This window comes from Heloderma suspectum, chromosome 7, assembly GCF_057233095.1.
Source record: "Heloderma suspectum isolate Gila_16-S chromosome 7, 16-S_ref, whole genome shotgun sequence".
In the NCBI taxonomy this organism is placed as follows: Eukaryota; Metazoa; Chordata; class Lepidosauria; order Squamata; family Helodermatidae; genus Heloderma; species Heloderma suspectum.
In genome coordinates, this window is record NC_139464.1 from 104,714,914 (window position 1) to 104,737,425 (window position 22,512).

Below are 22,512 nucleotides of genomic sequence, written 5' to 3' on the forward strand. Positions count from 1 at the left end.
TCTTCACTATTTAGTTGGTCTGAATTATTGTCAATTTGATTGGCATTTCATTTTCTCCTAACATGAAATGCCAACATCTCTTACCTGTTGAAGTTCTGACCTCTGTTCATATGCATAGGATAAAGAGCATAAGAGAGCAATGTTTTATCTTATTTATTTTTAAGGTATCAAAGTGCTTCAGATGGGAACATGCAAGTTTATGGTTTATACGCTGTAGATGTCTGGAGCATTCAACAGTTAATGTGGCGACTGACATCTATTTAGACAGCTATGCAATGGAATCGTGCAGAGGAGTAAGTGAACAAATGGAAGGTTTCAGCTGTACACGCAACAAACTACACTGAGGGCAGCAACATAGAGACCCAATAAACAAAAGTTATTAAGTGTGTTTAGGACAGTAGCACCTTCTAATTTCAGTTCAAAACCAAGACAGCCTAATTAGCTGGGATTCAACTGTTGAAGTAGGAATCCTCCCCTCCCCACACTAGTACAAGATACACCAGTCTTGCAACAGTGGGCCAGTTCATGCATCATGGCAACAAATTGTGGGACATGTGCCACGTGTGAGCCACTCCTGGTTCCTGTAAGCAACCTCCAATTGGAGGTTGTGAGCATGATGAGTGAACAAGGATGAATGGGTTGTTTAGGGGCTAAACAACTCAGAAGTTAACCCAACAACAAACAATGGGTTAGCCACTGGGTTGATTAGCCCCTAAACAACCCATCAGTCTGTGTTTGGACGTCACACTCACAATCTCCAAGTAGGCTGATTGGAGGTGGTTTACAGAAACTGGAAGCAGCTTGCAGATGGCAAGCATCCACAAATAACCCATGGTTTGCTACCGTGACGTGCAAATCAGGTCACTTCTTTCACATGAGGAAATTGGTACATATGCATTAAATCACATACATCCTAATTCACTTGTAATATAAATATGGGAAAATGGAAGAATATGTGAAGTACCACTGCTTGATGTTTTAGAGCACCTAAGCTAACGCATGCATTTTTCTCCAACAGTTGTGTGCAAGGGAAGATGGAGAGCATGGTTTGAAAATTTATTTTGTACCTGTAAACATGCATGCTCCATGCACAATGCATGCAAACAAGGATCGTCTTTATATATATTCAGCACAATATACAATTACATTTTTTCACCAGGTCTTTAGTATGTTTTCAGTCATATTAATTTGAATAAGCAATAAAGATATAATTGAAGCTGCAGGATTTCACATTTTTTAAAGCTTGGCAGGGAAGGAGGACATTGTAAAGAGCAACGATGTTCTAATTCCAAGACCACAGGCCAACGTAAGCTGGGATTGCCAAGGTGTTTTTGCATGTGTGCCTTAGCTACAAATCAAGCTGCTGTTAAATCAGCAGATAAAAGCTTTCTGCAGCATGGAGACAAGCATTACCCACTGACCGCTGTAGATCAAGCTGCTGCTGCTAAAGGCACAAAGAGTAGGCCAGGGCATTGCTTTCTGGTCAATCTTAGCATAAGCTGGGGAAAATGTCAGACACACTGCGAAGGAAGACCTAGCCCAGCAAAGGGAAAAAAGAGAGTGTACCACCTCTACTGTGAATAGTGAAAGCTCCAAACCAGACAGAAAATGTATGAGTAAAATCCTGATACCATTTGTCGATACACCATACCGGGTTTCCCCCCTTTCCTTTTTGCTAAGGCATCAACGATGGTTGCACATAAAACATTTGCTCATTTTAGCAGAGGGGCTAGCACCAAATTAAAATGGCCTTCTGCCTCTGGTGTTTGGTTGAGAAATTCCATCAGGCTGTAGCAAACGGAGAGAAGGGAAGCAGGGCCACTCCATCAGCTCTGCTGAAAGTCCAGGTCCATCAATCTGCTCATCTTATTCAATTGTTTCCATGCCAGCAGGTCATTATAAAAGCTTTGTAACTTTAAAAACTGGTGCCTGGATTTGCTTTTTTCTCCTCTCTTCCCTCTCCATCCCTTTTTCCTTTTGGGTTATAAGCCTGTGGACAGAGACTAAGAATATAAGAAGAGCCATGCTGGATCAGACCAAGGGTCCGTCTAGTCCAGCGTTCGTGGCCAATCAGCGGTAGACCAGGAATCCACAAGCAGGACATGACTGCAAGAGAACCCTCCTGCCCATGTTCCCCAGCAAATGATGTACATAAGTTTACTGTCTCTGGTACTGGAGGTAGCACGTAGCCATCAGGACTAGTAGCTACTGATAACCTTCTCCTACAGGTATTTATCTAACCCCCTTTTAAAGCCATCCAAATTGGGGGCCATCACTACATCTTGAGATAGCAAATTCCACAGTTTAACTATGAAGAACTATTTTCTATCTGTCCTGAATCTCCCACCATTCAGCTTCATGGGATGACCCCTGTTCTAATAGTTTGAAAGAGGGAGAAAAATGTCTCCCTGTCCACATTCTCCACACCATGCATAATCTTGTAACCTTTATCATGTCTCCCCTTACTTGCTTTATCTCCAAGCTAAACAACCCCCCAGCTGGTGTAACTTTCCCTCATGGGGAGTTGCTCCAGCCCCTTGATCATTTTAGTTGCCCTTTTCTGCACCTTTTCCAGCTCTACAATATCTTTTTTTAGGTATGGTGACCATAACTGTACATAGTATTCTAAGTATGGTCGCATCACAGATTTGTATAAAGGCAGTATGATATTGGCAGTTTTATTCTCAGTTCCTTTTCTAATTATGCCTAACATGCAGTTTGCCTTTTTTACAACAGTTGCACACTGGATTGACATTTCATCAAGTGTCCACCACAACCCCAATATCTCTTTCTTGGTCGGTCACTGCTTGCTCAGATCCCATCAGGGATCTTGAAGTTGGGATTTTTTGCCCTAACGTGCATCACTTTACACTTGCTTACACTGAACCGCATTTGCCATTTGGATGCCCATTCTCCCAGTTTGGAGAGATTCTTTTGGAGCTCCTCACAATCCCTTTTTGTTTTAACCACCCTAAATAATTTGGTGTCATTGGCAAACTTGGCCACTTCACTACTCACTCCTAATTCCAAATCATTTATGAACAAGTTGAAAAGCATTGGTTGCAATACAGATCCCTGTGGGACCCCACTATTTACTTCCCTCCACTGGGAGAATTTACCGTTTATTCCTACTCTCTGCTTTCTGTTCTTTAACCAGTTACTGATCCATAAGAGGACTTCTCCTCCTATTCCATGACTGCTAAGTTTGCTCAGGGGTTTGCTAGGGGACTTTTGTCAAAAGCCTTTTGGAAGTCCAAGTAAACAATATCTACAGGATCACCCCTGTCTACATATTTATTGACACTCTCAAAGAACTCTAAAAGAGTAGTGAGACAGAACTTACCTTTGTGGAATCCATGTTGATTCTTCTTCAGCAGGGCTTGTCCTTCTATATGCTTACTAATTTTATCTTTAATGATGCTTTCAGCCATCTTACCCGGAACACACATTAAACTTACTAGCCTGTAACTTCCTGGACCCCCCTGGATCTCTTTTTAAAAACTGGTGTAACATTGGCCATCTTCCAGTCCTCTGGTACAGAGGCTGATCTTAGGGACATGTTGCCTATTTTGGTTAGAAGATCAATAATGTTATATTTGAGTTCTTTGCAAACTCTAGGGCAAATACCATCTGGGCCTGGTGATTTTTTTTCTTTCAATTTATCAATAAGGTTGAGAACTTCATCTTTTGTCACCACTATTTGCCTCAGTTCCTCAGACTCCTTTCCTGAAAACATCTGTTCAGGCACAGGAGTCTGTCCTATACCTCCTGCACTGTACTGTTAGCAATATGCTCTTCAAAATGCTTTTTTGCATCTCTTATTGTCTGCTTAAAGACGGGCATGATAAAGGACAAAGAAGGCAGGGACCTAACAGATGCAGATGAGATTAAGAAGAGGTGGCAAGAATACACAGAAGAACTATACAGGAAAGAGCTTAATGTCCCTGATAGCCATGATAGTGCGGTCACTGAACTTGAGCCGGACATCCTCGAGAGTGAAGTCAAGTGGGCCTTTGGAAGCATTACTAACAACAAAGCTAGCGGAGATGACAGTCTTCCAGCTGAGCTATTTACAATCCTAAAAGATGATGCTGTTAAAGTGCTGCATTCAATATGCCAACAAATTTGGCACACTCAACAATGGCCGCAAGACTGGAAAAGGTCAGTTTCCATTCCAATTCCAAAGAAGGGCAACGCCAAAGAGTGTTCAAACTACCGCACAATTGCGCTCATTTCACATGCCAGCAAGGTGATGCTCAAAATCCTACAAGCTAGGCTTCAGCAGTATGCGAACCGAGAACTACCGGAAGTACAAGCTGGGTTTCAAAGAGGCAGAGGAACTAGAGATCAAATCGCCAACATTCGCTGCATCATGGAAAAAGCAAGAGAATTCCAGAAAAACGTCTATTCTGCTTCATTGACTACGCTAAAGCCTTTGATTGTGTGGATCACAACAAACTGTGGCAAATTCTTAAAGTGATGGGAGTACCAGACCACCTTACCTGTCTCCTGAGAAACCTGTACGAGGGTCAAGAAGCAACAGTAAGAACCAGACATGGAACAACCGAGTGGTTCAAAATTGGGAAAGGAGTACGACAAGGCTGCGTATTGTCACCCTGCTTATTTAACTTATATGCAGAGTACTTCATGAGAAACGCCGGGTTGGATGAATCACAGGTCGGAATTAAGATTGCCGGGAGAATTATCAATAACCTCCGATATGCAGACGATACCACCCTAATGGCAGAAAGCGAAGAGGATCTCAAGAGCCTCTTCTTGAGGGTGAAAGAGGAGAGTGCAAAAGCTGGTTTGAAACTCAACATTAAAAAAACGAAGATCATGGCATCTGGCCCTATCACTTCCTGGCATATCGAAGGGGAAGAAATGGAAGCAGTGACAGATTTTACTTTCTTGGGCTCCAAGATCACCGCAGACGGTGACTGTAGCCATGAAATTAAAAGACGCTTGCTCCTTGGGAGGAAAGCTATGGCAAACCTAGACAGCATAGTAAGAAGCAGAGACATCACCTTGCCGACAAAGGTCCGTCTAATCAAAGCTATGGTTTTCCCAGTAGTAATGTATGGCTGTGAGAGCTGGACTATAAGGAAGGCTGAGCGCCGAAGAATTGATGCTTTCGAACTGTGGTGCTGGAGAAGACTCTTATGAGTCCCCTGGACTGCAAGGAGGTCCAATCAGTCAATCCTAAAGGAAATCAACCCTGAGTGCTCATTGGAAGGACAGATACTGAAGATGAAGCTCAAATATTTTGGCCACCTAATGCGAAGAGAAAACTCCCTGGAAAAGACCCTGATGCTGGGAAAGACTGAAGGCAAAAGGAGAAGGGGACGGCAGAGGATGAGATGGCTAGATAGCATCACCGATGCAATGAAGATGAACTTGAGCACACTCCAGGAGAGAGCGCAGGACAGGAAGGCCTGGCGTGCTATGGTCCATGGGGTCACGAAGAGTCGGACAAGACTGAACGACTGAACAACAACAATTGTCTGCTTGCATCACCTTTGTGCAAGCTTGTGCTCCCTTTTGTTTTCCTCACTTGGGCAAGGCTTCCATCTTCTGAAGGAAGCCCTCTTTTCTCTAATAGCTCCCTTGACACTGTTTATTAATCATGCCAGTGACCTTTTGGACTTTGGTGCTACCTTTCCTAACCTGTGGTATACATTTTAGCTGAGTTTCTGTTATTGTGGTTTTGAATAGCCTCCAAACATTTTGAAGGGGTTTAACCTTCTTGACCCTCCCTTTCAACTTCTTTTTCACCAGCTCTCTCATTTTAGAGAAGTTTCCTCTTTTGAAGTCAAATGTGACTGTGCTGGACTTCCTGGGCAATTTTCCACTTAAATATATATTAAATCCGATAGCACTGCAGTCACTGTTTCCAATTGATTCAACAACATTTACATCTCGTACTAAGTCCTGGGCGACACCACTTAGGACATGGTGTCACCATCCCTCTGGTCAGTTCCATGTTTAGGGTATTGAGAAATTTAACCTCTTTGTGGTGACTGGAATATGCATTTATCCAGTCAATGTGGGGGTAACTGAAGTCACCCATTATTACAACCCTTCCTTGTTTGGGGCCTCCCTGATTTCATTTTCCATCTCAAGGTCACCCTGAGCATTCTGGTCTGGAGGACGATAGCATATTCCTAGCACTAAATTTGTTTTGGAGCCTGGTATTATCACCCACAGTGCTTCTGTGGAAGAGCCCTTTAGGTGTTCTAGTCCGCTTGACACTATGCCCTCTTTGACGTACAGAGCAAAACCTCCCCCAGTACGCCCTTCCTGTCCTTCCAGTAGAGTTTATACCCAGAGATGACCATATCCCACTGGTTCCACCAGGTTTCTGTAATGCCTACTATATCTACATTCTCCTTTAAAACCAAGCACTCCAACACTCCCAGTTTGGGTCAGAGGCTTCTAGCATTTGCATGGAAAGACCTATACACAGTGTCCCACCCCAGATGCCTCTGGTATGTGCATCTTTTGCTATGGCACTTAGGCCTCTTTGATTGGCTATCATGTTCCACCATATACTCATGGCCTATTTCCTCCCCTTCTACATCTGGGCAATCGAAAACAATTTCATTTTCATCCCCTTGGCATAATTTAACCCAAACTAGATGCTTCCCAGCTCCTGTCAGCTTTCCCCCAGGGTTTAGTTTAAAAGCTGCTCTGCCACCTTTTTTATGTTTAGCGCCAGCAGTCTCATTCCATTTTGGTTCAAGTGGAGCCCGTCCCTCTTGCTCAGGTCTGGCTTGTCCCAAAATGTTCCCCAGTGCCTAACAAATCTGAACCCCTCCTCCCTGCACCACTGACTCGTCCACGCAATGAGACTCCACAGCTTCGCCTGTCTAGCTGGCCCTGCGCGTGAAACAGGCAGCATTTCAGAGAAAGCCACTCTGCTGGTCCTGGATTTCAACCTCCTATCTAGCAACCTAAATTTGGCTTCCAGGACCTCACACCTATGTTTCCCCATATCGTTGGTACCAATATGGACCATGACCACTGACTCTACCCCGGCACTATCTACTAGGCTATCTAGACAGTGTGTGATATCTGCGACCTTCGCACCAGGCAGGCAATGCACCATGCGGTCTAAACACCCATCACAAACCCAGTTGTCTATGTGTCTAATAATCAACTCTCCCAATCCCACAAGACCCCTCCCCCCAGAGGCACATCCTCAGTGCGAGGGAATATTTGCTCGTCTTCCAAGGAATGGGTCCCTTCTAAGGGATCATTTCCCCCCTCCTCATAATGATGCCCTCCTTCCCTGCCACCCCCATTCTCCATGACAGTAGAGAAGCCCTCACCCTGGGAGTGGGACACCACTAATAGGTCCCTGAAGGTCTCATCTACCAACCTCTCTGCCTCTCTTAGCTTTTCCAGGTCAACTTGTTCCCTGAGAGCCAGGAGACTGTTTTGTTTTTACTGACTGTACGAAAGCCTCTTGGGACCTTTCTGGCCGAAGAGCAGGATTTAAATGCTTTAAATAATAAATAAATAATCTTGCTTCATGTAATCAGTCTCATAGACCTGCATACTTGAAAGCAAGGAGTCAAATCAGTCAGATGAGAACGTTTTTTCATCTTTTTCTGCAAGGGGCATGGATTTTTTATCAAGGTGATTCGTATGAACATTTGTGCTTTGAACCAATACCAGATGTTCCTACGCTAGCATCCTCGTACACCAATTTGTGATGGAAGATTTCATGAGCTGGAGCCCACTGTGTCAGGTGCACAAAGTGGTCATGTAAGCTGGGTATGTTAACACACTGGGCACAGAACTCAACAACTGTATATATGCCAACTTACTGACCCAGGGCACTTCATACTTCAGCAGTTTAGAACACCTAACCTAATGTGGTAAAGGTGTTCAGTTGCCATGGGTTGACACTCTCATAGGTAGGCTTCCATGGAAGAACACTGGAACAAGCTCACAGAAGTGTCAGGTCAACTGCTTATGAGTATACCCGGACATAGGTAAGAGGTAGATTGTCAAGACAAAGGAACACTCCACACTGTATCTATGGTATCAATTTCCATCCAGTGCCATTCTTTTAACACTCCAAATGGCAAAAAGGGTAATCCTTCAAAGCTTAAAGAGGAGTTTATGCTTTAGATGTTAAGCTACCACAGCAATGAAATTGTGTATACGTCTCCTGAGAAGTAAAGCCCCATTGTGTTTAGTTGGACTTATTCTCAGGTAAGTGTATATAGGATTGTAGCCTATGGCTGGCTGGGGAATGCTGGGAGTTATAGGACTTTTTTTCTGTCAAAACAGGCATAGGATAGTGTCCTAAGAGGGTTGCCCTCCCTCCTAAAATATTGTCATTTTTTAGACAGTACGACTAGCATACATTTTAAAACCAAGACATTTTTTTAAAATCCTCAGCAGATTGATTAATTCACCAGATCTGAACAATTTAGGCTGCAATTCTATATTCATGTACCTGGAGGTACGCCTAATTGAACTTAATGGGACTTTCATCTGAGTAGACCTGTGTAAGATTGCACTGTTACACAACCGCATTGCTCAAATTACTGAACAATGTTTTAGCAGCACAGACTGATCATGTAATCCCTCTAGCTTGTTTTTAACTTGGTGTGTACAAACTGACTACATTTCCAGAGTTTAAAAAAGACTTAATGCTAACGTACAATCTGTAAAAAGAAAATACTGAACTCACCTCAAACTTTTGTTCTACAACTACAAATATCTCTAGTTTAACTCCTTTTTTGTGAAAACATATTAAACCATCATCATTTTCTACCCCATAATGATGTATTAACAGTTCAGCTTATCATTGAGGGCATTTCTCATGGCTTTATAAAAACCAGATTACATTGGCTATGCACACTATGCAAGAAAGTATACAGGTATTTTAACGCCTCTCCAAGACTTCCCAGGGTCCTATATGATTTAAATTAACAAAACCACCCTTCACATTCCATACCTAGCTGACACTGGCTTTGAAGAATTAGATAAATTTTCATCTCAGTACACACTACAGAGCCACTTTGTTTTACAGATTTCAAGTAACAGCAATTGTCAAACTCACTTGCAAGTGCCTTTTTCCCAGCTGCGTGGTAAGCAATGATGTATTTTTTCCCATCCCGATCCTCTGTTTTAGTCTCTAATCCTGGAAACAAAGATTTTACAGCCTGGTGTATAACTGTTCTTTTCTCCTTCGTGTCTTCAATTACCTAAGAAGCAGCATAGCAAAAAAAACAAGAAAAAGAAAACTTTTGATTACCACCATTTGTCTTCATATGCCTAAGATACCTTTTGAGCTTGAAAACTAGATGCCGAAATTCTTAAGCAAACCCAGGACCAAGGGTGAAGTCAGTTGCCATCTTAGTGCTCCCCTCCCCTATCCCATAAAGCAGATGACTAGGCTTCTGCCTGGCACAGCATCATTGACCACCAAACCCCATAGATGTGCATCCTGTGACAAGAATCACAGGGGACGGGGAACCAAACTGTGACATGGTTCCCTCACTTTAAAACAAAACAGAACACCAAAGTGTCTCTTGAGGGTTAGCAGCCATTCATGTGTTCCTAGCTCCACACATAAAGAGGCTGAGCTCCGAATGCACAGCCAGAAAACTGAGAAAGAGACTTGTGATAGCATTCACGAAATATATGCACATATTATGAAGTGAACCTCCAGAACACAGTATTACCTATGGTGCTCTGGTTTCAAAAATCTAGGTAGCACAAGTGGTTTAAGACATTCACAGTTTAGCATTTTACATTTGTGATTTTAAAAGTTAAAAAGTGGTAACAGTGTATGAATAACGTAAGTGGCATTTTAGTAAGTGATATTCTATTTAGTCTTTTACATAAGTGCTGACCATATCTATTGTTCACATATTAAGCACACTCTAAAAGGCACTGGCATAAACAAACACCAGTGCATCATCTCTGACAAACCAGTCCAATATTATGTTTATGGTACTAGTATAGTAGCTGGCACTCTCCAGTCGTATTTGCTGGAGAAACAACTTATGGTTAAGCCAAAGGAAAAATAATTGTCTTAAAATGGGAAAAGCATCTCCCTCCCATCACAACTTTCCTAATGTAATGAAAGGCCTAGTTCTCACAAACAGCAGATGAGGCTGTATACCAGTTTCTGGACTGTACCACTTTAGACTCACCAACTCACAACTGGGACTCACAACTGAATGTTCCTCTATACCAAAAATAAATAAATCCTGGCACATTAGAAAAACACACACATTATGTCAAGGAGAAAGCTATGCTAGAGCCCTTCTCCCTGATGTGCTAGTTTGCTATGTACAGGGAACTTTTAAATATAGAATAGCATTCTGTCCCTCCCTGCAGTCTGCAGAGGTACAGCCCAGATATACACCCAACATCAGAATTATTTCATTCACCATTAGGACTGTTAAAACAGCTACATTTCTCTACATACTTTTTCCTAAAGTGGAAAATCAGTTCTTCTAACAGAGCAGATTATGGTTTAATCCTATTTCCATAATCAAAATAGTCAAGAGGCCAATACAAAGAACAACAAATATAACACTCAAACTTGCATTGAAGCTAGCAGGAGGGTGTATTTCCAAAAGACCTACTCTTATGTGCCATTTTATTCATAACAAGTATTGTTTACTAGATTAGTGCCTAAGGACACAATCCTATGGAGATAGCCGTCAGCCTCCAAACTCAGAGGCTGATGGCTATCCAACGCAGGGCAGCCAGAGCACAAAGGTGATCCTCTGTGCTCCAGCCATCTTGTATTTTTGCCTAGACAGGCAATTTCGTCTGTCTAGGAGTAGCTTCGGGAAAGGAAAGGGCCTAGAGACCTGATAGGAAGCTGCATAAAGTATCTTCCATGGGCTCCTCCCCTCCCTGCCTCCAGGACTGCCACCTTTTTCCTGTTTCCACGCTCCAAGCACGGAGACATAGCCAGCATGGAGAGAACTGCGCCAGCTACGAGGGGGTGGGGGAGGGGGCAAGGAGCACGGTTCTCAGTAACTGAAACATCCTATGGCCCTCTAGACAGTGTCTAGTGGCCACAGGATTGCTCCCTAATGTAGACAATGTTAGATTTTCCAACTTTTGGAGAAATGGGTCAAATGCTGCTCCTATATAATACTTCCATCTACTATACCACTCATAAGTGTACAGTCAATTTTTTATGACAACACTTTCCAAAACAGTTTGGTCCTTTTATATCATCTTTGTCAAACATTTGTTTATCCATTCCATATATTATTTTCTCAATTTACCTCAATGGAAACACTGCCTTCTTTATTCTTAAACAGCTGGAGTTCTTCTAAGCGCTGTTTGTCTTCAGCTGACAACACCGTAAAGTTCTCCTCAGGAGGATCCTAATAGTTATATTAAAATACAACAAGATGTAAATCCAAATCCAAATGTACACTAATCTTTTAATGAAGACTTTAATTATAGCCTTTCACTTAATTATGGAAGCTATGCAAAGAAAACTTACCTCATCATCCACTGGCACAGAGAAATCATCTAAATGGATGGTATGTCCATCTTTTCCTATTTCATGAACAACAAAATCTGAATATCTAGTAGAAGACAATGCAGGTCAGTCAAAAGAGAGCTCTACAAAACATCTAACAAGAGACTTTTTTTTAGCTTATCAGCCCTTTTATACCATAACCTTTTCAAATTGGAAGCCAGTGTGAGGGATGTTCCCTCTTCTCCTCTCAGAGTTATTATTTATTATTATGAACAAATAACAACAACAACAGCAACAACAACATTTATATCCTGCCTTTTTTCCTCTTGCAAGGAACCCAAGGCAGCTTTCATGGTTCCTCTCCTCTCCATTTTATCCGCACAACAACCCTGTGAGGTAAGTTAGGCAGTGACTGGCCCAAAATCTCCCAGTGAGCTTCATGGCTGAGTAGGGGACTAGAACCTGTATCTCCTGGGGACCGGTCCAACATTCTAACCACTACATCACACTGCGTCTCAATTATTTCCCCCTCTCTGCCTTACACCGTACATGTGCTTCAACACAATTCCCTCATAAACGCACCTTGCAAAGCCATCTAAAGCCATGATTTCAAACTCTGCTTTATAAAGGAACCATGGTTTGCACAGGAGGAAGAATAGGGAGAAGCAAAAATTCACAAAGACAGTTCCCAATTTACAAGGAGGCAGCAGGACATCTGGAGTGGGCCTATGAGTTGTGCAATGCAATCCGAAGCATGTTTACTCAGAGGTCCTACCAAGCATAATGGGGCTTAACCCCAGGTGACTATGCACAGGACTACAGCCTTAGAAACATGTGGCCTTCCAACTGTTGGACTACAACTCCCATCATCCCACACCACTGGCTATGCTGATTAGGTCTGATGGGAGTAGCAGCCCATCAACATCTGGAGGCCCACACTCTCCCTAAGGGTTAAGCCAAAAGTTTCATGTAAGAGGTGAGTTTGCGGGGGGATAATGAAAGTTAAGTCTGCAGTCCTAAGCATCCTTCTTTGGAATCAAGTCCCATCAAAACCAGTGGAGCAAGACAGCCATTACTTTAAATCTGTGTGTAGCAGCTACATCTTTCTCGCCCAGCCCCATTTTTGCTCTAGAGTGGGTGCTGGGGGCCCCAATCTGGATCAGGACTCAAGCCGGGGGGGGGGGTACTTTTAAGATCCCCAATTGGGGGCCCTGCACCTACTGTAATGCACAAATGAACAAGAGATGCAGCTGCCAGATACAGATTTAAAGTAGTGTGTGTTTTGGCTCTCATTTCCAGGAGAACATGGTTAGGATTGATGGATGGGGCTAGCTAGTTCTGCACCTCTTTTCAAGCATAGGACCACATTTCAGCTGAACCAGCACATTTACAGCATCAAGCCAATCCACAGGGTTGAGAAGTAAGATGTTAGGAGTTACCTCTCTTTTAATATTCCAGAAAAGCCCTTGTGGGAACTAACAAATTTTGTTATGCCAACATCTAGCTCGGTCAGCCCGTGCTTCATCATGTCTGCAAAGCTCTCTGTGTTGCCTTCTCCATCACTTTCTTCCAGTTCTTCCTCATCATCTCGGTCTGCGCTTTCCTCATTCAGGACTTTTTTCTTATGTGGGTCTTCAGGCAAAGGTTTCACAGGCTGTTCAGCCTCAGCTTCAGCCTTACGATCAGCATTCTCTCTCCCTTTCAATGGCACTTCCAAGACCTTCTGCCTTTTAATTTCATCCACATTAGCCTCATCATCCTTAGAATGAGGACGCTTCAGGAATACATTATCCATTTCCACTGCTTCCATTTTTAAAGCATAAAGATGTTGATGAGGTCCTGCAAAGGGGGGGGGGCACAATTTAACACCATAAAGGGATTTCCTGTTCTTTTACACAGTCATGTGCTGCCCCTGTGAAATATTTAAACCTCCCAACAAAAAGAAATGCATTTTTTAAAAGAGAAAGATTACCACATTTCATGAGGCTGCTCAGGTATTAATATTCATGCTCTTGTTTAGTTCCAGATAAATGCAACTTTTACTCTACATTCCTATACACAAATTATCTGCGAACTCAATGGGATTTCTTTCTGAAGAGACATTAATACGTTTGTACTATTAAGTTACTAGGGCTCAAAGAAATCTGTTCTTACTTCATTGCAACAGTGGAATAACCTTGACAGTTCTTCAGATCTGCTGAGCCCGGAAATGACAACACCCTGAGTTGCATTATTACTGAAACCTCTTCAACACAAGAGTGAAAGCAGTCTTATTACAAAGCATGAACAGATATTGCCACAGGCAAACTTAAGCCTCATGGTGTACACCCCTGCCCTGATCAGAGACCCTATGGGGCAATGGAGGCCATTCAAGGAGTTTCCCTGCATTCTGGGGGAAGTAAAAGTCCCACTTGGCCCCTGATTTGAAGGCCTGGCTTTCAGAAGGCATAGTACCAGAATGAAGTATATAGGAGTACCTTTAAAAACGATACAGGAGAGAAAGGAGGAAGCAGCAATAGGGTTGCTCAACTATCAGGTTTTCCAGTATTCTTCTGGTAAACTCCTCTAGGAAAACTAGATAAAAACCAAGATAACATAATGATCTAGCTATCATTACGCTATCAAAATGGACGTAAGTTTGCAGAACTGGATTTCTTCCAGTTCTATATTATCAGTTAGCTGTATCAATCTAATGAAACAGCTGGCTGGGGAATGCTGGGAGTTGTAGGCCTTTTTTCTTTCAAAACATGCGTAGGATTGCACCCTTATTTATAGAACACTAGTACATCACAGATATGGCCACAGATACGGCCACAGATGTGGCCCTTCTTGACAGCTCATTTCTATATGCAGAATTTTTCATCCACAGTCCAAAGCGGTACAGCCCAGGAATAGTTCTACCATGTCATAAGCAGGCTGTAGACAGCTAGCTTTCCTTTCTGGGGGATATATTATTTTTTGCTCCTGTCCTGATCCTTTCAACAATATTTCCATACTTGCACAGTAAGTGCTTGAAAATTTTTGTTTTGTTTCTCATGTTCATTCCCCCCTTCTTTATTTTTAAATATAGACAGCAGTATATAAATCTATTAAATAAATAAATAAAATAATAGCCAAGAGGGTCTACTGCCTTTTCCCCTTACTTTCAGCATTCATCTAGAGCGTGATGTTCTCCAATATACCAGAGGAGAACGAACAGAGCCCCTGAGAAGAAAAGCGTGCGTGAACTTGGAGTGAGCTGGAGACAAAATATTGCCAATTCATTTTCACGGAACAGAGTGCTTCACTAGCAGCTTCAACCTCCCCTCTTGGGCACAGAAAGGTGGAAAATTAAGGCCTTTGAGGGAGAGCAGAAAATATTAAGTACAATGGCAAACCTCAGTGCTAATATACCAACAGTGATAATAAATGGTTTCCAAACACACTTCCACAACAAAGGAACGTATCCAGAAGTACAAACACTTTGCTGTCCTCCCCCTTCTTTGTAAGTTTTGAAAATGATCCTTTTTATCACGTAAAGTAGCGGGGTAGATTCTTCCATCAGCCAGATTCTACCTCTCTAGTTCTCAGAATTTAAGGACTACTGTGCGTATGATAATACCTATGCACATTGGTGCAAGGTAGGATGGGAGTGGCAGCATTTCCCTCATGCATGAAGCCAGTATACCTGGCAAAATACATGTGTGCACACCTGAACGTCCTGTAAACGTAGCTTTCCCAATGCACATACGGGATAGTGCAAATATTCACGCTCAACAGCATTTTTTTTTCCTTCCACCCAGCACCCGTATAGATAGTTGTCAAACGTGTAATAGTTTAACTTACTTACAGAGCTGTGGACGAGCTACACGAATATACTTTAGGGAGCAATCGTATGCGTGTTTAGACAGAAAGAAAGTCCTACAACTCCCAGCATTCCCCAGCCAGCCATGCTTGCTGGGGGCTGTAGGGGTTTCTTTCTGTCTAAACATGCCTAAGATTGCGCCCTTCACAAGAGTTACACGTTGAAGTTCGTACGGTGCAAAATATACCCATTTCTTTCTGTCAGGCCTGTTGGAGCGAATATGCATGGTGCACCCACCCCACTACAGAACGTAAGGGGCGTCTCTCGGGAGCGCCGCCCCACTCTGAAACTCCAACTTTCCTTAGACCCACTCCGAATCGGAGGCGGGCACTCCTGCCCCATTCTAGGAGGCAGGCGCAGAAGCGCGCCAAGTGAGAGCTGAGAAGCTAGGCGCGGGGGGGGGGGCGGGGAAAAGAGTCTCCCCCACCCTCGAAGAAGGCTCGGGAAGGCGGGCCTGGAGCTCCAGGAAGAGCTAATTAGCCACGGAGGAGGTGGCGATCTGGCGGCGGCGGCGGGACTCCCTAGTGCAGAGGGCGGCGCGGCGCCTAACCTTCCTCGTCCGCATCTGCGCTCGCGCGGGGCTCCCCCTCTGCAGCGGCATCCGCAAGGGCGCGGGCCGAAAGAACTCACCCAACGCCCGACCCGTCCCCTTGCAAAGAGAACCGAGGAGCAGGCGGCGGACGCTGCGGCAAAGGGTCCCCCGCCTGCGAGCCAACCTCGCGGCGCACGTGCCCAGCTTGCTGCACGGCCTGCGGGCCAGGGACGGAGGAGAGGGGAGGCGAGGCGAGGCGAGGGAAGGGGCGGTCTCTCTCGCTCTCTTTCGCCAGCCTGCGAGCCGCCAGGCTGTTCCGGGGCATGCGAAAGAGCGCATGACGTCCTCCCCGCGCGTTGGGCGAAGCTCCTGCAGGCAGCGCTGCCCGTCTGCTTCTCTCCGAGCCGGGCAGCTCCGCCCTGAATTCCTGCGCCGTGCAGAGCAGATGCAATTGCTGCGTGGCGCGGAGGCGCTGTCCGGGCCGGGCGGCGCTGCGGCGAGGGAGCGCGGCTGGCGAGCCAGATTCCCGGGTCTGGGCGCTGCTCGCTCATCCGGTCACAGCCGTGCACCGCCCGCGTGCGCGGCGCCCGGGTTGCTTTGCTGCCACGGCCTGGTTTTTTATTTGCAGCCTTCACCTAGATCAGAATCCCCGCTTCGCCCACCGGAGGGTGCGCGGAAAAGGTGGGGGGGGGTGAGGAACCCCACACTTCAACCACCGCAGTCGTGGTTTTGGAAACCTGCAACGGAGTAGCCTTGAGCTCACGAGAAAGCGCGCCGTCAAAACCGATGCTCGAATGACAGGGAGGCTTGTACCTGCCCCCAGCGCTACTGTTTTCGGACGGCTACAAGGGAGAGGACATAATTTGGCTTGGACTGGGGGAAGTGGGTTTGATTAGACACACATACACATTAGAGCATTGCTCAAATTTCTTTCATCTTGGGGCTGCAGTGGGGGGAATCAATGGGGTTGCCTGAGTAGGCAGGCTTGACTCAGGTTCATTTGGTGGTGATGGTGACTTTAAAACATGCACATTGGTGTGAGAGGGGGATAAGTGTCTCAGGCCACTTTCTCCTCTCACAGTAAGGATCTGGAATATTTGAGAAGCTCTTCCTCCATTTGTAACCCTCACCCATGGACTGAGATCAGGAAGTGAAGCTCTTTAGCAGATGCTACTACCGCCACCAAAAGTGAAGTAACATCCACAAGGAATGGAGCTTTTTCAGTGGTTGGTGGCCCTGTTTGTAGAATCCTTTGCCGAGTGGGATTAGGTAGATCTGTTTCATTAGCGATTTTAGGAGAGCAGTAAAAAGGCTGGGAGGGGCCAGACTTTTGGGCTGTAAACCGCTGAGTTGAGAATTAATGGTATCACTTTGGAGTTTGGTTTGGTGCTCTGTTTTTGTTCTAAATTTAATTTTATTGGTTTTACAATATTGTTAGCTGCTTTGCAGACCTGTTGATCAAAAAGCAGTGTACAAATTAAAGCAAACATAAGTTGGCTGTGAGCTTGATAGTTCGTCATACCCAAAAGTAGGTGAAAGGAACAATAAACGGAACTACTTAGGGTTGCCGTCCTTTAACTGGCCTCTGTAGTTGTGTTTTTAACAGCTGCCTGATACGTAGACTTTAGCTGGTGATCATGTTCATTTTCACACTCTGAAAAGTTTCACTGCCTGATCTGTGTAGTACACGCTTCTGCTAAGGGTACAAAAGGAGCTCAGGTTATTTTCTATTCGGTTGACAACCCTAAAATCAGTTACTCTCTCACTGTTATTTTAACATTCTTTCTAAAGCATTTTCAGCATACATACAACATGTCTTACAGTAATCCCGTTTTCCTCTCATTGGAAATCTCTGAAGGCTTGGGACATCGAGCTTTTGTAAAGTAGGAAATTCAAATATCCTGATAAGGGATATTCATTATGCTCTATGCAAATGTAAAGTGTAGACACCACTGCACACCATTGGACCAAGCTGTCCTGTGGCAAGGGCCTTTATCTTAAGAAGCTATGGCCCTGGTTGGCAACTTATTTCTTATCTTTTTTAGCATGAGCTGAAGGGAGCACTGACTAGTGATCACTGGTAATGAAGGGACTGTCTCACAGGAGTGCTGCTGATGCCATCTGCAGGGCCTGCTGTCAGCAACCATATGCTTGCGTGGGTAGGGATGTCAGAGAATTCCACGACGGATCTCGGTGGGGCCAAATGCCAGTGCATTCGCCCCCCCGAAAACTGTCGCAGAACAAAGCCCCCACCCCCCCAACCCACAAAAGGCGCGCGGGATGAAGTGCCCACCACCCCCACCCCACAAAAGGCACGCGAAACGGAGCACTTACCTGCTCCCGTCCACGCTGCTGTGCGAATGGCGGCCGTCCTGCAGCCGCCATTCGCTTCCTCCTTCAGCCGTGATCGGCTACGTAAATACTTACGTAGCCTATCATGGCTAACACAGGGACGCCATTTGTGTCCCTGCGGAGGCCGTGATAGGCTATGTAAGTATTTACGTAGCCTATCATGGCAGGGGGGGGGGAACCCCAGTGTACGCAAATGGCGGTAGCTGCTATTTGCGTACGCTGGGTTTTTTCCCCCCTGCCGCAATGAAAGCTCCAGGAGGTGACAGTGGAAGAAGGGGGAACCTCAGTCAGCACCACCCACGCATAGCTTACCTGGCTCCGCCGGGTTCCACAGGTGGGGGGAGGCGCTCCATCCCTCCCCCCGGAATCCTCACTGCGGGGGAGGCACTCTGCACCTGGAATCCTGGCTGGCCGGCTCTGCTCCGTGGCCAAGCTGCAGAGCTGCCGGCTGGCTCTGGCCGCCCGCAGCCAGACATCCGGCCGCTGGGCAGCCCTGCAGGGACGCAAATGGCGGCTGCCGTAGCCTCTGTCATTTGCGTCCCTGTAGTGAGCCGTGATAGGCCACGTAAATATTTACGTAGCCTATCATGGCAGGGGGAAAACCCCAGCGTACGCAAATGGCAATAGCCGCTGCCATTTGCGTAGGCTGGGTTTTTTCCCCCTTGCCGTGATAGGCTACGTAAATATTTATGGAGAAAGCAAGAGAATTCCAGAAAAACATCTATTTCTGCTTCATTGACTACGCTAAAGCCTTTGATTGTGTGGATCACAACATACTGTGGCAAATTCTTAAAGAGATGGGAGTACCAGACCACCTTACCTGTCTCCTGAGAAACCTCTACGAGGGTCAAAAAGCAACAGTAAGAACCAGACATGGAACAACCGATTGGTTCAAAATTGGGAAAGGAGTACGACAAGGCTGCATATTGTTGCCCTGCTTATTTAACTTATATGCAGAGTACATCATGAGAAACATTGGGTTGGATGAATCACAGGTCGGAATTAAGATTGCCGGGAGAATTAGCAACAACCTCAGATACGCAGACGATGCCACCCTAATGACAGAAAGTGAAAAGGATCTCAAGAGCCTCTTGTTGAGGGTGAAAGAGGAGAGTGCAAAAGCTGGTTTGAAACTCAACATTAAAAAAACAAAGATCATGGCATCTGGCCCTATCACTTCCTGGCATATCGAAGGGGAAGAAATGGAAGCAGTGACAGATTTTACTTTCTTGGGCTCCAAGATCACTGCAGACGGTGACTGTAGCCGTGAAATAAAAAGACGCTTGCTCCTTGGGAGGAAAGCTATGGCAAACCTAGACAGCATAGTCAGAAGCAGAGACATCACCTTGCCAACAAAGGTCCGTCTAATCAAAGCTATGGTTTTCCCAGTAGTAATGTATGGCTGTGAGAGCTGGACTATAAGGAAGGCTGAGCGCCGAAGAATTGATGCTTTCAAACTGTGGTGCTGGAGAAGACTCTTACGAGTCCCCTGGACTGCAAGGAGGTCCAGTCAGTCAATCCTAAAGGAAATCAACCCTGAGTGCTCATTGGAAGGACAGATACTGAAGGTGAAGCTCAAATATTTTGGCCACCTAATGCGAAGAGAAAACTCTCTGGAAAAGACCCTGATGCTGGGAAAGACTGAAGGCAAAAGGAGAAGGGGACGGCGGAGGATGAGATGGCTAGATAGCATCACCGATGCAATGAAGATGAACTTGAGCACACTCCGGGAGAGAGCGCAGGACAGGAAGGCCTGGCGTGCTATGGTCCATGGGGTCACGAAGAGACACGACTGAACAACAACAACAAAAATAGGTCTTTACTGCACCCATTAGATGAGAGTTTCCTTTTTGTGCTTGGAGCGGTGCAATCCTTCTTTGTTGTTGAATCAACATTTCAGTGATTCTGTTCGCGTGTAACGACAACCCCAGCAGTTAACCCAACGGCGACCATGGGTTAACCACTTGGCTGTTTAACCCCTAAACAAGCCAGTGCTCCAGGTTCAGACATCATGCTCCACTGCCTACAAAGGAGTCAATCATTGGTTGTAGACTAAAAGCAGAAGAAGCTGACACGACTTAACGACTGAATAACAACATTTGTAATGCTGGTTCTACATTCAGTACAAACCACTGATAATTCAAATATATTCAGTTTAAGTTGTCTGCAATCATGATATAAGCACAGATCTCCTGTTACTGGCAAAGGGGTTGACGTATTTAGTTTCACACACTGTTCACACAAACCTTGATGTGTACAGAGTGTACCCACTGTGGAGTGGTGTGGACTGATAGCATCTTCCCTCTCACATCTGGCCTCAACACTTCTGCCCAACCCTGAAGAAAGTATTGTGTCTGCTCATTGACCATACAATTTTAATTACCTGTAGTGTACATATGTAGACTACAGTTAAACATAAATACATACAGTGTGTGGACACAAGATGGGCCTGGGCACAGGGCAGATGTGCCAGCAGGTTAGTGGAAGAGGGGCATGATTCTGCTTCCATATATATATATACACATACATACACACACACACACACAATGTGTACACTCCATTTATATTAAGATTTTGGTCTCTAAAGATTGCTGTGCCACAACTGACTTGTGAAGCAGACTAGTTGTGCACCCTTCTGTCTGATTGGTAGATTGCTGCCACCCCCTTTTTTTCTCTAATCCTGGGTAGGGGGACCCAGGAACTACAAGCAAGTTATCTGCCTGTGGGGAAGTAGTGACCAGCTGTGACCTTCCATCATCATAGGCAGTCAGCCTACTTTTGGTTTACTTCCACTTAGGTGCAAATAGATAAACACAGGTGAGTCTGAGTGGCTGGACACATGGGAAGAGAAGCCTCTCTTGGGATTGCCAGAAACTCATGCTCAAATCTCAAATCTAAATTGAAAGAAGGCATTTATTACAAGACTATAATAAGAGACAAAAATGAGAATAAACTAATGGTAAAAGGCTTACTAACCTTATACTAAACTCTTAGAGGTAAAATATGTCCCATTCCGTGTTCCCTTGAGGCTCACAGGGGAAGCTGGTAGCATCCAAGGCAATCAAAACAAGACAAGAAAAAATAGGACCTTGGATAGCTCCAAGTGGCTCCTCCTGGCTAGCACCCTCTCCTACTACAGCAATAGAAGGAAGTTGTCTCAGCAGAGAGCTAAAGCCAACTGAAATCTTATGTACATTGGCAAGACCTGTAGTGTGAGACAGCTCCACCCCTCCTGGAGGAGCTGATTAGACTGTTAAAGGGCCATCTCCTGATTTTGTAGCCTGAGACTTCTGCAAGGTTGGAGGGATAGACGTTCTGTTGGGGACTCATCTTCTGAGCCACAGGACAATGGCAGGGCTGTGTCCTCTGGCTGGAAGGGCCCTGATTAAGGCACTGGCTGTCCTATCCCTGAGGAAGTAGCCTGTGCCTAATCCTCATTAGAATCCTCTGTGGCACACTGGAAAGTCCCAAGGGCTGACAATACAATGCAGGGGTCACCTGGAGAGTTGCAACATGCACAGCATCTTTGGGTGATCAGAGGAGGAGGTAACCAGAGGAACCACAGTGACAAAGGAATAAAGAACCATATTCCATTTTTATTATGTTTGGTTGGGGATGACTGTCCAATAGGTTTCACCAATCAGAGCAGTGGCAAGTAAGCAGAAGATACTCTTTGCACCTTTTGGGGTTAGGAGATGGACAAGAGAAAATCCTTTTATCACCTTTTAGGCTAGGAGATGGCATAGAAAAGCATTAATTAAGAAGGAGATGGCTTTAGCTGTCTCTGGATATGTCAAATGGCTTCCTGTTTTGTGGATCTAGAAGCCCTGGGAAAGAGGTGTGGTATTCCAACTGGGTGATGGATGATTGTAAAGAAATACACTGAAGGGCAGCTCTATGTCACTGTCTCAGTTAAGTGCAGTGGCCTCCTTTGGTAGATAACAGTTTATTATCAGTTTTTTGAGCATGATTGTCCTCTGTCGCCATAAGATATTGCTAGCAGATATGCAAGTTACTATGTACAGCTGCATTGCATCCAACACAGACCTTTGTGAGAGACCACCATAATATACAGTTTGCAGGCTCCAAATTCTAAGTATGTAAGCAAAGACAACTGGGATTAATAAATTAAAAGGATAAAGACCTTTACAATTCTCATTATTTCTGTTGCCATTTTAAATTAAGCTCATAGCAAACTGCAAAATAAAGATCTTTTTATTGTAGTGGGATGAAGCAAATGCAGGTCTTCCAGAATGCAGTGAGTGGGAACATATCCATGGAAGATTGGTTGTGCATGTGTCAGCTCTT

General features: G+C 44.9%; 1 protein-coding gene across 6 annotated transcripts in view; it reads right to left on the reverse strand.

The window, feature by feature from the left end:
• Positions 1-21,246, reverse strand: part of PUS7 (pseudouridine synthase 7) — a 38,675-nt gene extending 17,429 nt beyond the window's left edge. The window contains exons 1-6 of one of the 6 annotated variants that reach the window (XM_084811448.1): positions 15,951-16,279; positions 13,954-14,050; positions 12,916-13,315; positions 11,498-11,582; positions 11,274-11,375; positions 9,080-9,224 (exon numbers count right to left, since the gene is read on the reverse strand). In XM_084811448.1, coding sequence (XP_084667574.1) covers positions 9,080-9,224; positions 11,274-11,375; positions 11,498-11,582; positions 12,916-13,286 — 703 coding nt within the window. In that variant the 5' untranslated portion in view covers positions 13,287-13,315; positions 13,954-14,050; positions 15,951-16,279. Of the gene's footprint in view, positions 1-9,079; positions 9,225-11,273; positions 11,376-11,497; positions 11,583-12,915; positions 13,316-13,953; positions 14,051-15,305; positions 15,388-15,870; positions 17,423-21,180 lie in introns of those variants that run through there. The other 5 variants (XM_084811452.1, XM_084811447.1, XM_084811446.1 and 2 more) reach the window with 5 other exon arrangements.
• Between the last annotated feature and the right edge of the window lie 1,266 nt (positions 21,247-22,512).